Consider the following 12,496-nt stretch of genomic DNA (forward strand, 5'->3'; position numbering starts at 1 on the left):
AGCCAGCCACTCTAACCATTAAGCCAACACCAGGCTTGGTTGTGTGAAACTGTGATGTCACCATCAATTAATGAGACAGGGGTCCTTTTGCTGTGTTTACCTTCTCCATGACATGCAAGGCTGTGTTTCCTCAAGTCCGAATCTGATGTTTAAAGGGTCCCGCTGGAGGCGAGGGATCCTTGTGTTGAGTTTCATCCCGTACAATCGACAACCGAGCCACTAAAAGTGCTTTCTATATCATCAACCCTTTGTGTTGAGTTTGAAGACGACAAATAATTTAATGATGTGACCACACTGACAGCTGCTGCCACATGCAAACAATGGAATCCCCAGGCTCTTGATTCCTATCCTTTTTCCATGCAATTGTTTTGCCAGAGCTAGTATCCCTTTATACTCTGTCCTCGCATGTCATAAAAAGACGAGTAAAGTGTCGCATACAGTATTTATTGTGTCATCAAAAACAGCAAAATATTTAAACAGAACAGTATGGTCCCCCCCCCCTCCTCCTCCTTGCATACATAATAAATATATTGTCACCAGATGGCCTTACTAATTCAGTTCCTCTTCTATATTGGTTTTTTGCTAGTTTTCGTGCATTTTCTACTGCCACCGTCCACCGCAGACTGCTCAACATGTCAGTGAAACCCCTAAATGACATCATTCAGATGCAAAAAAATATCGATGAATTTTTGTCCATTGCTCTGATAACCACACTCGGATGACAGATCTGTACCGATTCGTACCGTCGTGCTCGTGTCCATAGAACATATGGCCTTCCATTTTTTTCAATTTTTTTTTGTCTGCTCTTCAACCTGAGCACAATCTTTCCCCCCTTTTGACCCCATCTTAGAGATCTTTGCGTCACCTTATTCAGCACCAACTGGGAAAGCTCACAAAGCTGGGTGGAATTTGAGCGAAAGTGTGAGTACCTGCCACAGGAGGGCGCCATGACAGCATGCCTATCCGATGTTCGAGAACCATGTCACCTGGGATGCAAAGAGCTCAAATACTGTACCAACTTCAACTACAGGTGAACAAAATCCTACCACCAGGTACTGATAACTTATACAAACGTCTCTGTTGGTCTGACAAGTAATTATCCTCATAAAATATGAACAGAAGCTGTGAATTTGTGTGCATTTTTGCTTTTTTTAGATATTTACAGGAAATACAATGCAAATACAGCCAGTGGAGGAAACCATTTGGACAATCATTCCACTCCTGCCAAGGCACCAACTGCAGCAGGTGTTCGTTAAACAGTTGACCTTAAGTTTGACCAGATGATATGAATATTTGAGGATCACAATCAAAATACAGACTGGACACCCTACAGCCCCATGTACGTCAGCTTCTAAAGGTGTGATCAGGGATTCATCGTGCCCAGCTGGAATTGCACCAGAAATACAGTTTTCAGAAAATATCTCATTATTGATCAATCCACACTAAACAAGTGGTTGGAGAGAATGCCATAACTGTGCTGTTATGCACCTGTCCCCCTCCCCAGCTTTAAGAGATTCCCGGCGTAAAGCAATTTGGCTGATGATGTTGTTGATGAACCCTGTTCAGTTCCGCAGCGTGGAGATCGCCGTTTGATCTCCCGAGAGTGACCCAGAGATCTCTCACATGTAATATGTTGTGCTCTTGTCTTTGTGGAGCCAAGACCACGCAGTCTTCCATAATGAGTTTTACTTCACCTGGAATGGAGTTCCGGGGAGCTTATGGGATGGCACGTCGTCCGTCCGTCCATCCGTCCACAAATACTTGCAACTTCTTTTCTGAAAGTACTCATGCGATTTCGATGAAACTTTACCAAAACTTTCATCACCGTGTATGTACCAAAGTTGGTTCATGGTATTTAAAAAAAAAACTGGCCTGATAGGGGTCCACGGGGATCCCCTCACCCCCCCCCCCCCAAAAAAAATGAAAATTAGGTATTTGCTTTCTTCTCAGAAACTGAACATGCAATTTTGATGAAACTTGACTACAACTTTCATCACCCATGATGCACCAAAGTTTGATCATGCCATTGGATAAATCGGGCTCGAAGGGGATGTAAGAGGGGTTGCCCCCCAAAATATGTATTTGCTTTCTTCTCTGAAACTACACACACAATTTTGATGAAACTTGACCACAACCTTCATCACCCGTGATGCACCAAAGTTTGATCATGCCATTGGAAAAATCGAGGTCTTCGGAAGTCTATGGGTGGTTTCCCCCCAAAATATGTATTTGCTTTCTTCTCCAAAACTATACACACAGTTTCGATGAAACTTGACCACAACCTTCAACACCCATGGTGGACTGAAGTTTGTTCATGACATTAAAAAATTGGGGTCTAGGGACTTATACGGGGAGTGGGGGTGGGGGAGGGGAGTTGCCCCCCATAATTTGTATTTGCCGCCTTCTCCGAAAGCACACACACAATTTCGATGACATGGCTGCAAGAGAAGACCTCAGTGACTTTGAAAGTGTGGTGATTGTTTGGGCACGTTTGGCAAGAGTTTCAGTGACAAAGACAGCTCAACTTGCTGTTAAACATCAATGTCTAAGGTGATGTTGCCATGTAACTCCGAGGGAAAGACATCATCAGCAAAGGGCAACAGTGGGCAGAAGTGCATACTCCAGGATTGTGAAATCCATGCATTAATTTTAAGTGAAAGGCAAAGCAGGCGAGCAACTGCAGATCAGTTGACTCTAAATTTCAAGCTGGGGCATGATCAGCCAGTCTCATAAAACATGGTCCACCGAGAACTGCACATAGTGGGATATCATAGTTGGATTGCAGTGCACAAACTGCTCATCACACCTGGTGATGCGTGTTTGAGAGTCCATTGGTGCAAAGAACACAGGCTATGGACTACCGAGCAATGGAGAAATGTGATAGGGTCTGATGAATCATCCTTCACCAGGTTCTCCACACACGGACAAGTGCATGTGTGGCGCCAACCGAAAGAACTGTACACCCTGAGTGCTTGGTCGCAACAGTGAAGGGTTCTGGTGGTTCTGTAATGTTGTGGGGCACATTTTCCTGGCATGGTTTGGGTGCAGTTATTCTCTTGGAATGCAAGGTCAATGCCAATCGCTACTTAATGGTACTGAGTGATCATCATCACTCCATGTTGCAGCATTTCTTTCCTGCCGGGAGGGGTGTCTTCCAGGATAACAATGCCCCCATCCACAGAGCACGTGTTGTCACCCAATGGTTTGATGAGCATGACACTCATGTTATCCAAATGTCATGGCCTTCTCAGTCACCTGATCTGAACTCAATCGAGTATTTATGGGATATTCTGGAATAACGCCTGAGATAGCGTTTTCCACCTCGATCAAAGAGGTGTGAGTTGATTGACTTTCTCATGGAAGAATGGTGCCATATCCCTCCTGCAGAATTCCAGACATTGGTGGACTCAATGCCATGGCACATGCAGGCTGAATGGGCTGCACGTGGTTGTACAACACCCTATATTAAGTAACTTTCCATTTTTTGTCTACTGCCTGTATGTACAGATAAGATATTGAGGTCAAATTGTCTCGAGGTTTTAGGTCAAAGTTAGAGAAAGCAAAGACTTATGTAGTGGAGGAATATTGGTCGACATTGCAATGTCGAATTATGTCTCGTTTTGCATTAAAATTTGGAAATTGTTAAAGGTCCTGGTGATGATTTGCCCCTCTTTACAAGGGATGCCTTTGGATCTTTAACGTCCACCTTGCTAGATAGCTGGCAGATGGGACGCTCAGTTGGATATCCACCCGAAAGACGGCACACATAATTGTGAATCGCCCTACCTGTGAAACACTTGTATGACAGACATGCCTGGGCTGAGATTCAAACTCTTTAGTAAAATATTTGCATAACATTATAACAGGTCCATAATTATATTTTTATGGTAAAAAAATGTTTTGTTTGTTTAAAATGCTAAGTATCACCTGAATATTACTTTCAGACCCACAGAGCTCTTTCGAGGGTGTAACATGCAGGCAGACCAAGGTGCCCAGAGCGATATGAACATGTGGACACGTGGAGTTATCCAAATGCCCTTCTTGAACATTCCCGTCCATGACATCCACCACTGCCTCCCCGACACTTGGAAAGCCATTGCCTGCGTGCTTCACATCAAACCCTGCCACGGGGCATCACCTGCCCTCATCTGCCGGTCAGTCTTACCACTGCCTGGCACACAGCCTACACAAGGAGGTCATTTGAATATCGGTCATCATCATAGCTTACCATGGAAAATCATTCTGTTGTTCTCCATAATAAAATGACAAAATGGCCACCCCGCTGGTTTGACTGGCATTGTGATGTTATCACAGGTCTGACTGCGTGAACATCTTGAAGCGTTGCGGTGACACCTCTCGTTTCATGCAAGGCCACACAGCTGAGAGCATCTGTGACATCCTCTCGCCATCGGATGATCCCGAACAGTGCATCCCTCTCGATCAATACCTTGGTGAGCAACCACATTGTCTTCACACGTCTCGATTGTCTGTTAATTCAGATTTTTATTTCTCAAATTTCATTGTATAACAATGCGCAGTGGGGGAAAAAATGAACGCACACAGAAAATTTTCAATAAAGGGATGAAATAATGTTCTCGAACATTTCATGTACTGTCATTAAAAAAAAAGTAATTTCAAATGAAAAGCAATTTCAGGAACTTGAATATTTGGTAATCATTATAATGTATTCATAAAACAAGGGTCTCTCTTCCCCCCCCCCCTCGTACCCCACCCCAAACAATGCGCTTTTAAAATTTCCTTCCTTCACAAATTTTCCAAGTTCGATTTTCGAATTGAAACAATACACAACTTTGTTTCTTTAAACATGGGATCCAGTTAATATTAACCATACAAGTACACCACCCACTGTGCAGGGGACGGGCTGATAATGTCAACAGATACGCCAGAGTACACTAACAACACTGATGTAGTACACCGTACGAATTGACATGGCAGGAGAAGCCAAGGAATGACCCCTGACCCATGCTGTACTTGATGCGCAAAGCGAACTTGATGCATGTTCGGTTCGTCAGTCTGAACGAATGTACGCAAGTCAGACTGCCATAAATAGTTACTTCTTTTGAGCAGTTGTTTTTAAGTGGTGCAGGCACTCGCCGCAAGTCAGACGTCCGCCAGTCGGTACTCATTGTAATTGAATTTTTTATTTTTTAATACAACGCATGCATGAGGACACTTCAATAATTACTTGTTTTGAACCGTTTTCCCCTCTCCATGTGCTACTCTCAAAGTTTCTGCAAATACTGGGAAGAATCCGGGTGTTTTTTGGCATGGAGACGACTCAAGAGAAACTGATCGTGAAGCCATGGCCAGATTGGAAGAGATCGTTCATCCTTGCAACCCAGACCCTTGCCCAAGCGGAGAGCTGTGTGAAGTAAACCGAAAGGGTTGCCTTCCTGGGGAAGACTGCACACCGTTCTTTTGCTTAGCAAGTAAGTCTAATTTGACAATGCACGTCAGTCATAAGTATTACATGAATCGTACAAAACTTTTTTTTTTTTTTTTTTAACGAAATCGCTTGCACAGATCAACTTCAATTTGTACAGATCAACTTTGACCTGAAACTCTTCAATGAAGCACCCACCACCTCTTGCTTCTTGTTCCACAGCCAGTTTTATTTCTATTCCACCAGTTTACAACCAATAATGCAAACTCTCACATTACTGGAAGTCACAGTCAGCTATACACTTGCTGACTCAGGGAAATAACAAACCCCCATTGTATCGTGCCCATTAGTGGGGCAACTTAGCTAAATATAGCATAACAATTGTGCATTTGATGAAAGCACCAAATTTGGCACACTTGTAGCCTCCTATCATATTATGAACAGATTTTGATATTGGGCCATCTCAAATTCAGCCGCTGATGGCTGTGGCAGCCATTTTCCACTGCCATCAAAAATTTTGAGATGGCCCAATATCCAAATCTGTTCATAATATGATAGGAGGCTACTCGTGTGCCAAATTTGGTGCTTTCCTCACAAAATGCACAATTGTTATGCTAAGTTGCTCCACTACATTGAAGGATTGACTGGATAGCTCAGAAGTAGCAAGCCCAGCGTTGATGCTAAACGTCACCTGAATGTTTCACAGGCTGGCTGTTGTATCTATCAGTATACCATATCCTTTGGAATGATGTTGAGCCAGTTGTCCCAAATGATAGCATTTGCTTGTTGCAATTAAAGATCTGTAGATACAATTAAAAAAGAGTAGGCCATTGTACAACAGTATCCTGGCAAATTTTTTGAATTCCCTCTTTAATCTTTAGAGGGCACTGTGGTAGCGGTATACCCACACCAATAAAATGTAGCAAATGTGCAGAAAGGAGCTGCCTACTCATGATAAGAAAAGTTCATATTTTATAAATCCCCATCTCCCCCCCCCAACCCCCACCCCCATTACGACCAAGGCTTACATATTAAATGCATGATCCCTTATATTGTCAAAAAAAGAATCCTTTCAAATGTAACAAAGTTAACCGTCTCGCTTCGCTTTGTTATACTTTGCTGTTTTGCTTTTGCCTGCACAACATTGCTGTCCTCTGTGATCCCATTTTGATATTCCTGTAACGGAAGAATCAAACAATAACTTCGAGAGATCAGATTGATTTGAAGAATTCCTTCGACTTATCCAGTGCCTGATCCAATGGCCTTCCAGATAAAATCAGCTGCGCTTCGTTCATCAGTGAGGTTTCCGACCCTTTTTACCCAGGGCCTTTCCAAATGGTGAGTCTCCAACCAAAGTTGTGCCTGAAGGAGATGGAGTTGTAAATGGGGGGAGAGAGAGGGAGAGGGAGAGAGGAATTTAATAGGAAGTTGAGCTTCCGGTTCCCGGTTGACCTTTTGGTTTCGGGCTGCTCCACGTCTTGGTCGAATCTACAACGGCTCCTTCCTCCCAAATCAAAGCTATGTTTTATCAATATCAGATCCATCATGTTTTTCTGTTGCATTCACGGACCTGTGTTGCTGTTTGTGTTTTCGTCCAATTTTTCCATGTTAAACGGAAGCTTGTTGTGCAATATTATCAAATTTGTTATCATGTAGCCCAGGCCCATATCCGGGAGCAAAATCGTCTCGGTTTTGGGGTTGTTTGTCATTCCATTTCATCTCCTACCCCCTCCCCCCCAAAAAAAAATTGTCCTGCCTCTTCAACATTATCCTATTCCCCCTTCTTGCTTCAAAAAAAAACAAAATATATATCTTTTTTCATTCCAAAACACGATCTCATTCTGATTTCTGCTTGTACTTCCTGTACCTCCTTTATCTTTCCCTTTTCTCAATATTTCCAAACTTAATATTCATTGAAGGAAATGCTTCTTCCGTTAAAAACTTTTTAAAACATTAAAATGCTTCACTCTCCTTATTTCTCCATCATTGGTATCCCACATGTTCTTCATCACAATCTATTCCTCCTCCTCCTCTTTTTCTTCTTCTTCTTCTTCTTCTTCACAAATTTACAAACCTGTCTCACCTCAGTACTTGGTCCATCAACCCTCCTCCTCCCGTTTCTCCAGCAGGACCTTTCTCTGTACCTTCAACAAAAATTTATTCCACCTTTCCCATGATCTTTATCTCAGAACGTTAAATTGTGGATTCTTCAGAAGTCCAGTTTGCAGAGGTCGTCTGCAAACAACAATCAAATCCCCTTCATGTTCTTTTACTGTTTCAGACCCCTCCATATCAGTACACACCCCCACAGCTCCTCCAAGCCTGCCTCCTTCCAATCCTATCCCTTCTCGGTGTCATCCTCTTCAGCATCCCTCCAGATCATGGCCCTTCTTTCTGCATGTACCTCACCCCACTCCCTCTCACTTCCCCCCTCATACCACCTCTTCTCACCCTCATCCTGCCCTCTCTTGACTTCCCCCTCGTTCCTCCCATCCTCTCTCTTGCTCCCCAATTCTACACCCTCCCAGCCTCTCTGCCCTCTCTCTCTACCCAACCTCTCTACACCCTCCCGCCCCACACCCTCCCAATACCTCTTCCCCGTCTCTCACTGTGTGTACCTCAAACATCCGAGGTCTTCACTCCAACCTGAGAAATCTTTCAATACAGGTCGATGCTAATAAACTGGATATCATCTGTTTAACAGAATCCTTCCTTCCGCAGGACGTGCCTGACTCGTTCGTGTCTCCCTGGCTATTTTCCCCTCCGATTTGATACACCTTGGTGGCAGTGCTGCACTTTACATCAAAAACTTAATTTCTTACTGTCCTTACACCTCCCAACCCCAAGAGTACCTTTGGCTGTGAATGCCTCTCCTCTCCCTCTTCTTGTTTGTCTGTGTGTTGTCTCATCCTCCAAACAGTGACGACTCCATCTACTTCTCTCTCTCAGACCACATGGACCAACTTTTAACCACTCATCCTAACTCTCTCTTCCTTTTATTTGATGATGTCATTTATTTGTCTCCATGCTAATTGGCTGAGTGGTGGTGGTCATATGGCAGCTTAGCTGCCGGGGTATCTATCATTTCTTGAAGCACGACTGTGTCGCTGATGCAGTGCCCCTCTACCAGTACACACACTGGAACTGGTACTCATTTCACCGACCTCGGAAGGATGACAGGCTGAGTCAACCCCCTGGTGTATTAATTCAGCAGCCGACGGGGCTTGAACTCAGGACCTTAGGGTCCCAAGCCACCACCCTAACCACTGAGCCAACACCAGGCTATTGGCTGGGTGTTGGCGCCCCTCTCACCAGCCATCATACTTCTGCAAAGGACATCTGTGACTCCATGCGACTGACTCAATCCGTGAATTTTCCCACCTGGATTTCTGTCAATAGTAAATCCTCCTTTCTGGATTTGGTGATTACCAACTTCCCTGCCAATGTAGCTTGCTCTTCATCTGCCCTAATTTTTGCATCTGATCATGTGCTTGTGAAGGTTAACATCTCTCTGGCCATTCTCAGAGAATAGCCGAAGCACCAGCAAGTCTGGTAGTTCACTCAGGCAAACTGGCAGTGACTGCAGCTACCCATTGCATTTCAGGACAGGTTTCCTAAATCTACCTATCCTTGTGCCCATGGTACACTGAATCCTGTGGTGAGGCAGTTCCATTGAAACAACTTGCATTCTTTTCCTGGAAGGCAAATCTGATCGAAGGCAACCTCATATCATTCCACAAAGTCCACAACAAGTGTGTGTCTACTTTCAGGAAATCCAGAAAACAACATCTGTCCAATCTCAAGAATGAACATTCAAAGTAGTTTCCCTCTTCAAACTTGGTGGCACCTTGGTAAGTCTATCTCTGGGGTATGCCCCCCTCCATCCCTTCCCTCTCCTTAAGTGGCACTGCAGCTGACTATGCTCATAAAAAGGCCGAATGCTTAAATTCTGTGTTTGCTTCCAAATCATGTGTCCCCAACCCCTCTTTCTTTGTAACAACCCTCCCAGTTGCACACAACTGCTCCTGGACCCTGTGTCTTTTTCAATTGGACCAGACTGCATCAGCACATGTGTCCTAAAAACTTGCTCTGCTCTCAGACACAAGATCACGGCCATCTCTCAAGACATATCTCGTGCTTTTGAATTATGATACACTCTGACATCCTACCTTGCTCTCCAAACCCTCTGCCTATAGCATCCAAGATCAACACCACACTTGGATGACTGACTTCCTCCATTCTCGTAGCTAATAAGTGGCTCTCAACGGAATCCTTTTGTCTCCTCCCCCGATCAAGGCTGGAGTACCCCAAAGCAGTGCTCTCGGCCAGATCCTATTCCTAATTGTCATCATTGTTCTCTCTGACTCTGGAAAATCCTCTTTATCTCTGTGCTGATGACTCTCCTTTCTGCTGAGACATCCCTTATCTTTCAGATAGACAGGCAGCAGCCTTTTCCCTCTCTTGAGACCTTGAGAAAATCAGAAACTGGTCAAACACTTGGAATATGTCTTTTAATCCTGAAGAATCCCATCCCACACATTCTCTCTCTCTCTCTCTCTCTCTCCTTCTCTCTCTTTCTCTCTCTTTCTCTCTCTTTCTCTCTCTTTCTCTCTCATTCTCTCTCTTTCTCTCTCTCTCTCTCTCTCTCTCTCTCTTTCTCTCTCTCTCTCTCTCTCTCTCTCTCTCTCTCTCTCTCTCTCTCTCTCTCTCTCTCTCTCTCACACACACACACATTCTCACCTTCTCACCACTCCTCTCAAAGAAGTCCAGTCACTCAAACTCTTGGTGTGTTTTACTCTCAGCCATGATCTTTCTTGGGAAAATCACATTTCAAAGTTGGCCTCCAAAGCCAACCGCAGATTGGGCATCCTCCGCCGTGCAAAGTCCTTCCTTGGTGCACCGAACTCCTATCCACCTACAAGGCTTTCTTCTGCTGCTTGATGGAGCACTGCTCTCACCTCTGGGCTGGTGCCCCTGTCTCACAACTTGCTCAGCTTGATGCTGTGGAAACCAAGACCTTGAAGATCATTGGAATAATCGTGTGATGAAGTTATCTATGGCGCCATCACTCTGCCATCACCGACAGGTCTGTGGTCTCTCTTCTTCCGCCTCCTTTCTGGTCGTGCACCCTCTGTACATGCAGTCTACCAGCAACCCCATTCTCATGAAACTCCCAAAATCCAGAATCACTGCTTATCATCATTCATTTGTTCCTCTCTTTTTTCCGCCTGTGGAACGAACTTCCACATTCTCTTCAATCTGATCCTTCCATCCAGGTCTTCAAGGTAGCTGTTCACACCCATCTCAGATAATTCCCCATCCAAAACCATGATCTTTTTACCCACATTAACTCACCACCTCTGAACCCACCTCGTTCCAAATTTCCCAGTTTTTCCTTCCTGGGAGTTTACTTCTGTATCCACCTTGTCCAGCCCATTTGTCCTCCTTTACCCTTCATTCCACACCACACCCATCATTTGTCTAAGTTTCCCTATATTTTATCATTCACCTCTGCTGTTGGTGTTTCCCCCCTCCTTCTACTGTTGCTTTTGTTCTGTTGTGTCCTGATCCGTTCAGTGTTCTAGCTTTTCCATGAGTTCTGACTTTGTATCCAAAAAGAAAAAGAAATTGACTGTCTTTCCAAGAATAAAGATATAGGGTTAGGAGGAGAGAGTGATGTAAGGATGAGTCAATGGTTATTTTTTACCGGATAAAAGACAAACAACAACAACAACAGCAGCAGCAGAATCAAAATGTACTGCAAGGAGGTTTCCAGAAATGACTGCAACCATGACAGCAAATGGTAAAATCAAGTCAGTGGAAAATACTGAATGAGGGTGAATGAAAATGTTTTTTTCCCCCTTTTCAAAATTTTTCAAGGCCCACATCATCAAATAGAAATGGAATGGCCTGCAATGGTACACCTATGTGTGGGAGACCAGCACGTCATCGAGATGGCAAAACAATGCTCCAAAGATAGGAGTTCCACCTCAGATTGATAGACATGACCCAACCCACGGAAAATTGAACTAATCGAAAATGGAACCCACCACTGCAGATAGAAGAGCCCCGAAAATAACCAATGCAATGTACAAAATGTTATATTTTTCAATAGATAGATAAATATTGGATTTTTGGATGACAAAAGTTTGCCAAGTCTGAATATTGGAAGAAAAATCGGTATGATGTACACCTTTAAAAGTCTGCACTTTCTGTTGAATTTTGTGGCTCGAGCAATGGAAGCTTAAACATTTGATACGTCTTTAAATCGATAACCAAATTCAATTGTCAGATAATTTATTATATTGGATGATTATCATAATCATTGGTTTACATTCTTCATGTTTTCCTTTTTTTATGTGTAACAAGGCAAAGCTCTGGTTAATATTAAAAAAAGGTTCTGTGACTCTTCGTGATGTTACTGGAATAGTTTTTTTTGAAAGTTAGTCGAAAAAGATTTCAATTAAAAAATTTCCGAAGTTTCCTATGCCCAGTTTGCAAAAGATCAACATGATTTACTTCCTCAAAATCACTTTTCTTTTCTTTTTTTTACTTCTTTCCTTCACCTGATATCACGTCTTAGTTTAGTATTTTCTTTTAAGAACAATTCTTACAGCATGTAATGATAAATAACAAACATTGCAACACAATCATCTAATTGGCATGTTCCAGGTTGCAAGCTCGGTGAAGCTTCGGACTTCCTGGTGCCACACAATGGGCGTGTGCGCATGCCTGAGGCTTCTGGAGACCCCGGTTGCTATCATCTCTGCAAATGTGGCATTGGTGGTTGGCTGGAGTCCTGTGTGGAAACCCCATGCGTAGACGTGCAGCGTGCTTGTATTGTTGGAGGACAGCGACGCCGTGAGTCATTCATTACTATATAAAAGGCTGGCTTTACTTGTGTTTACGTTGCAGTGATGTGGTTAAGCAGAGGGCTGTGTGTTTAGCATTGAGCTGTCTTGCCTGGCTTTGGTGCCCAACCTGACTATCAGATTGGTGCTTTGCAGGCAGGGCGTTGCATCCAAAAGTGTGTTGTCCCTCGGATAGATATTAAGCCGAGTGACCCTTCTGCCACCATTTGCGGCTGAACAT

The 12,496-nt window shown here is 43.8% G+C and overlaps 1 protein-coding gene across 1 annotated transcript in view; it reads left to right on the forward strand.

The window, feature by feature from the left end:
* Nucleotides 1-12,496, forward strand: part of RECK (reversion inducing cysteine rich protein with kazal motifs) — a 198,120-nt gene that overhangs the window by 125,318 nt on the left and 60,306 nt on the right. The window contains exons 10-14 of the mRNA XM_085878594.1: nucleotides 851-1,030; nucleotides 3,945-4,154; nucleotides 4,315-4,451; nucleotides 5,250-5,450; nucleotides 12,077-12,265. Coding sequence (XP_085734720.1) covers nucleotides 851-1,030; nucleotides 3,945-4,154; nucleotides 4,315-4,451; nucleotides 5,250-5,450; nucleotides 12,077-12,265 — 917 coding nt within the window. The remainder of the gene's footprint in view (nucleotides 1-850; nucleotides 1,031-3,944; nucleotides 4,155-4,314; nucleotides 4,452-5,249; nucleotides 5,451-12,076; nucleotides 12,266-12,496) is intronic.

This window comes from Eptatretus burgeri, chromosome 4, assembly GCF_056783735.1.
Source record: "Eptatretus burgeri isolate ZD-2024b chromosome 4, Ebu_testis_v1, whole genome shotgun sequence".
In the NCBI taxonomy this organism is placed as follows: Eukaryota; Metazoa; Chordata; class Myxini; order Myxiniformes; family Myxinidae; genus Eptatretus; species Eptatretus burgeri.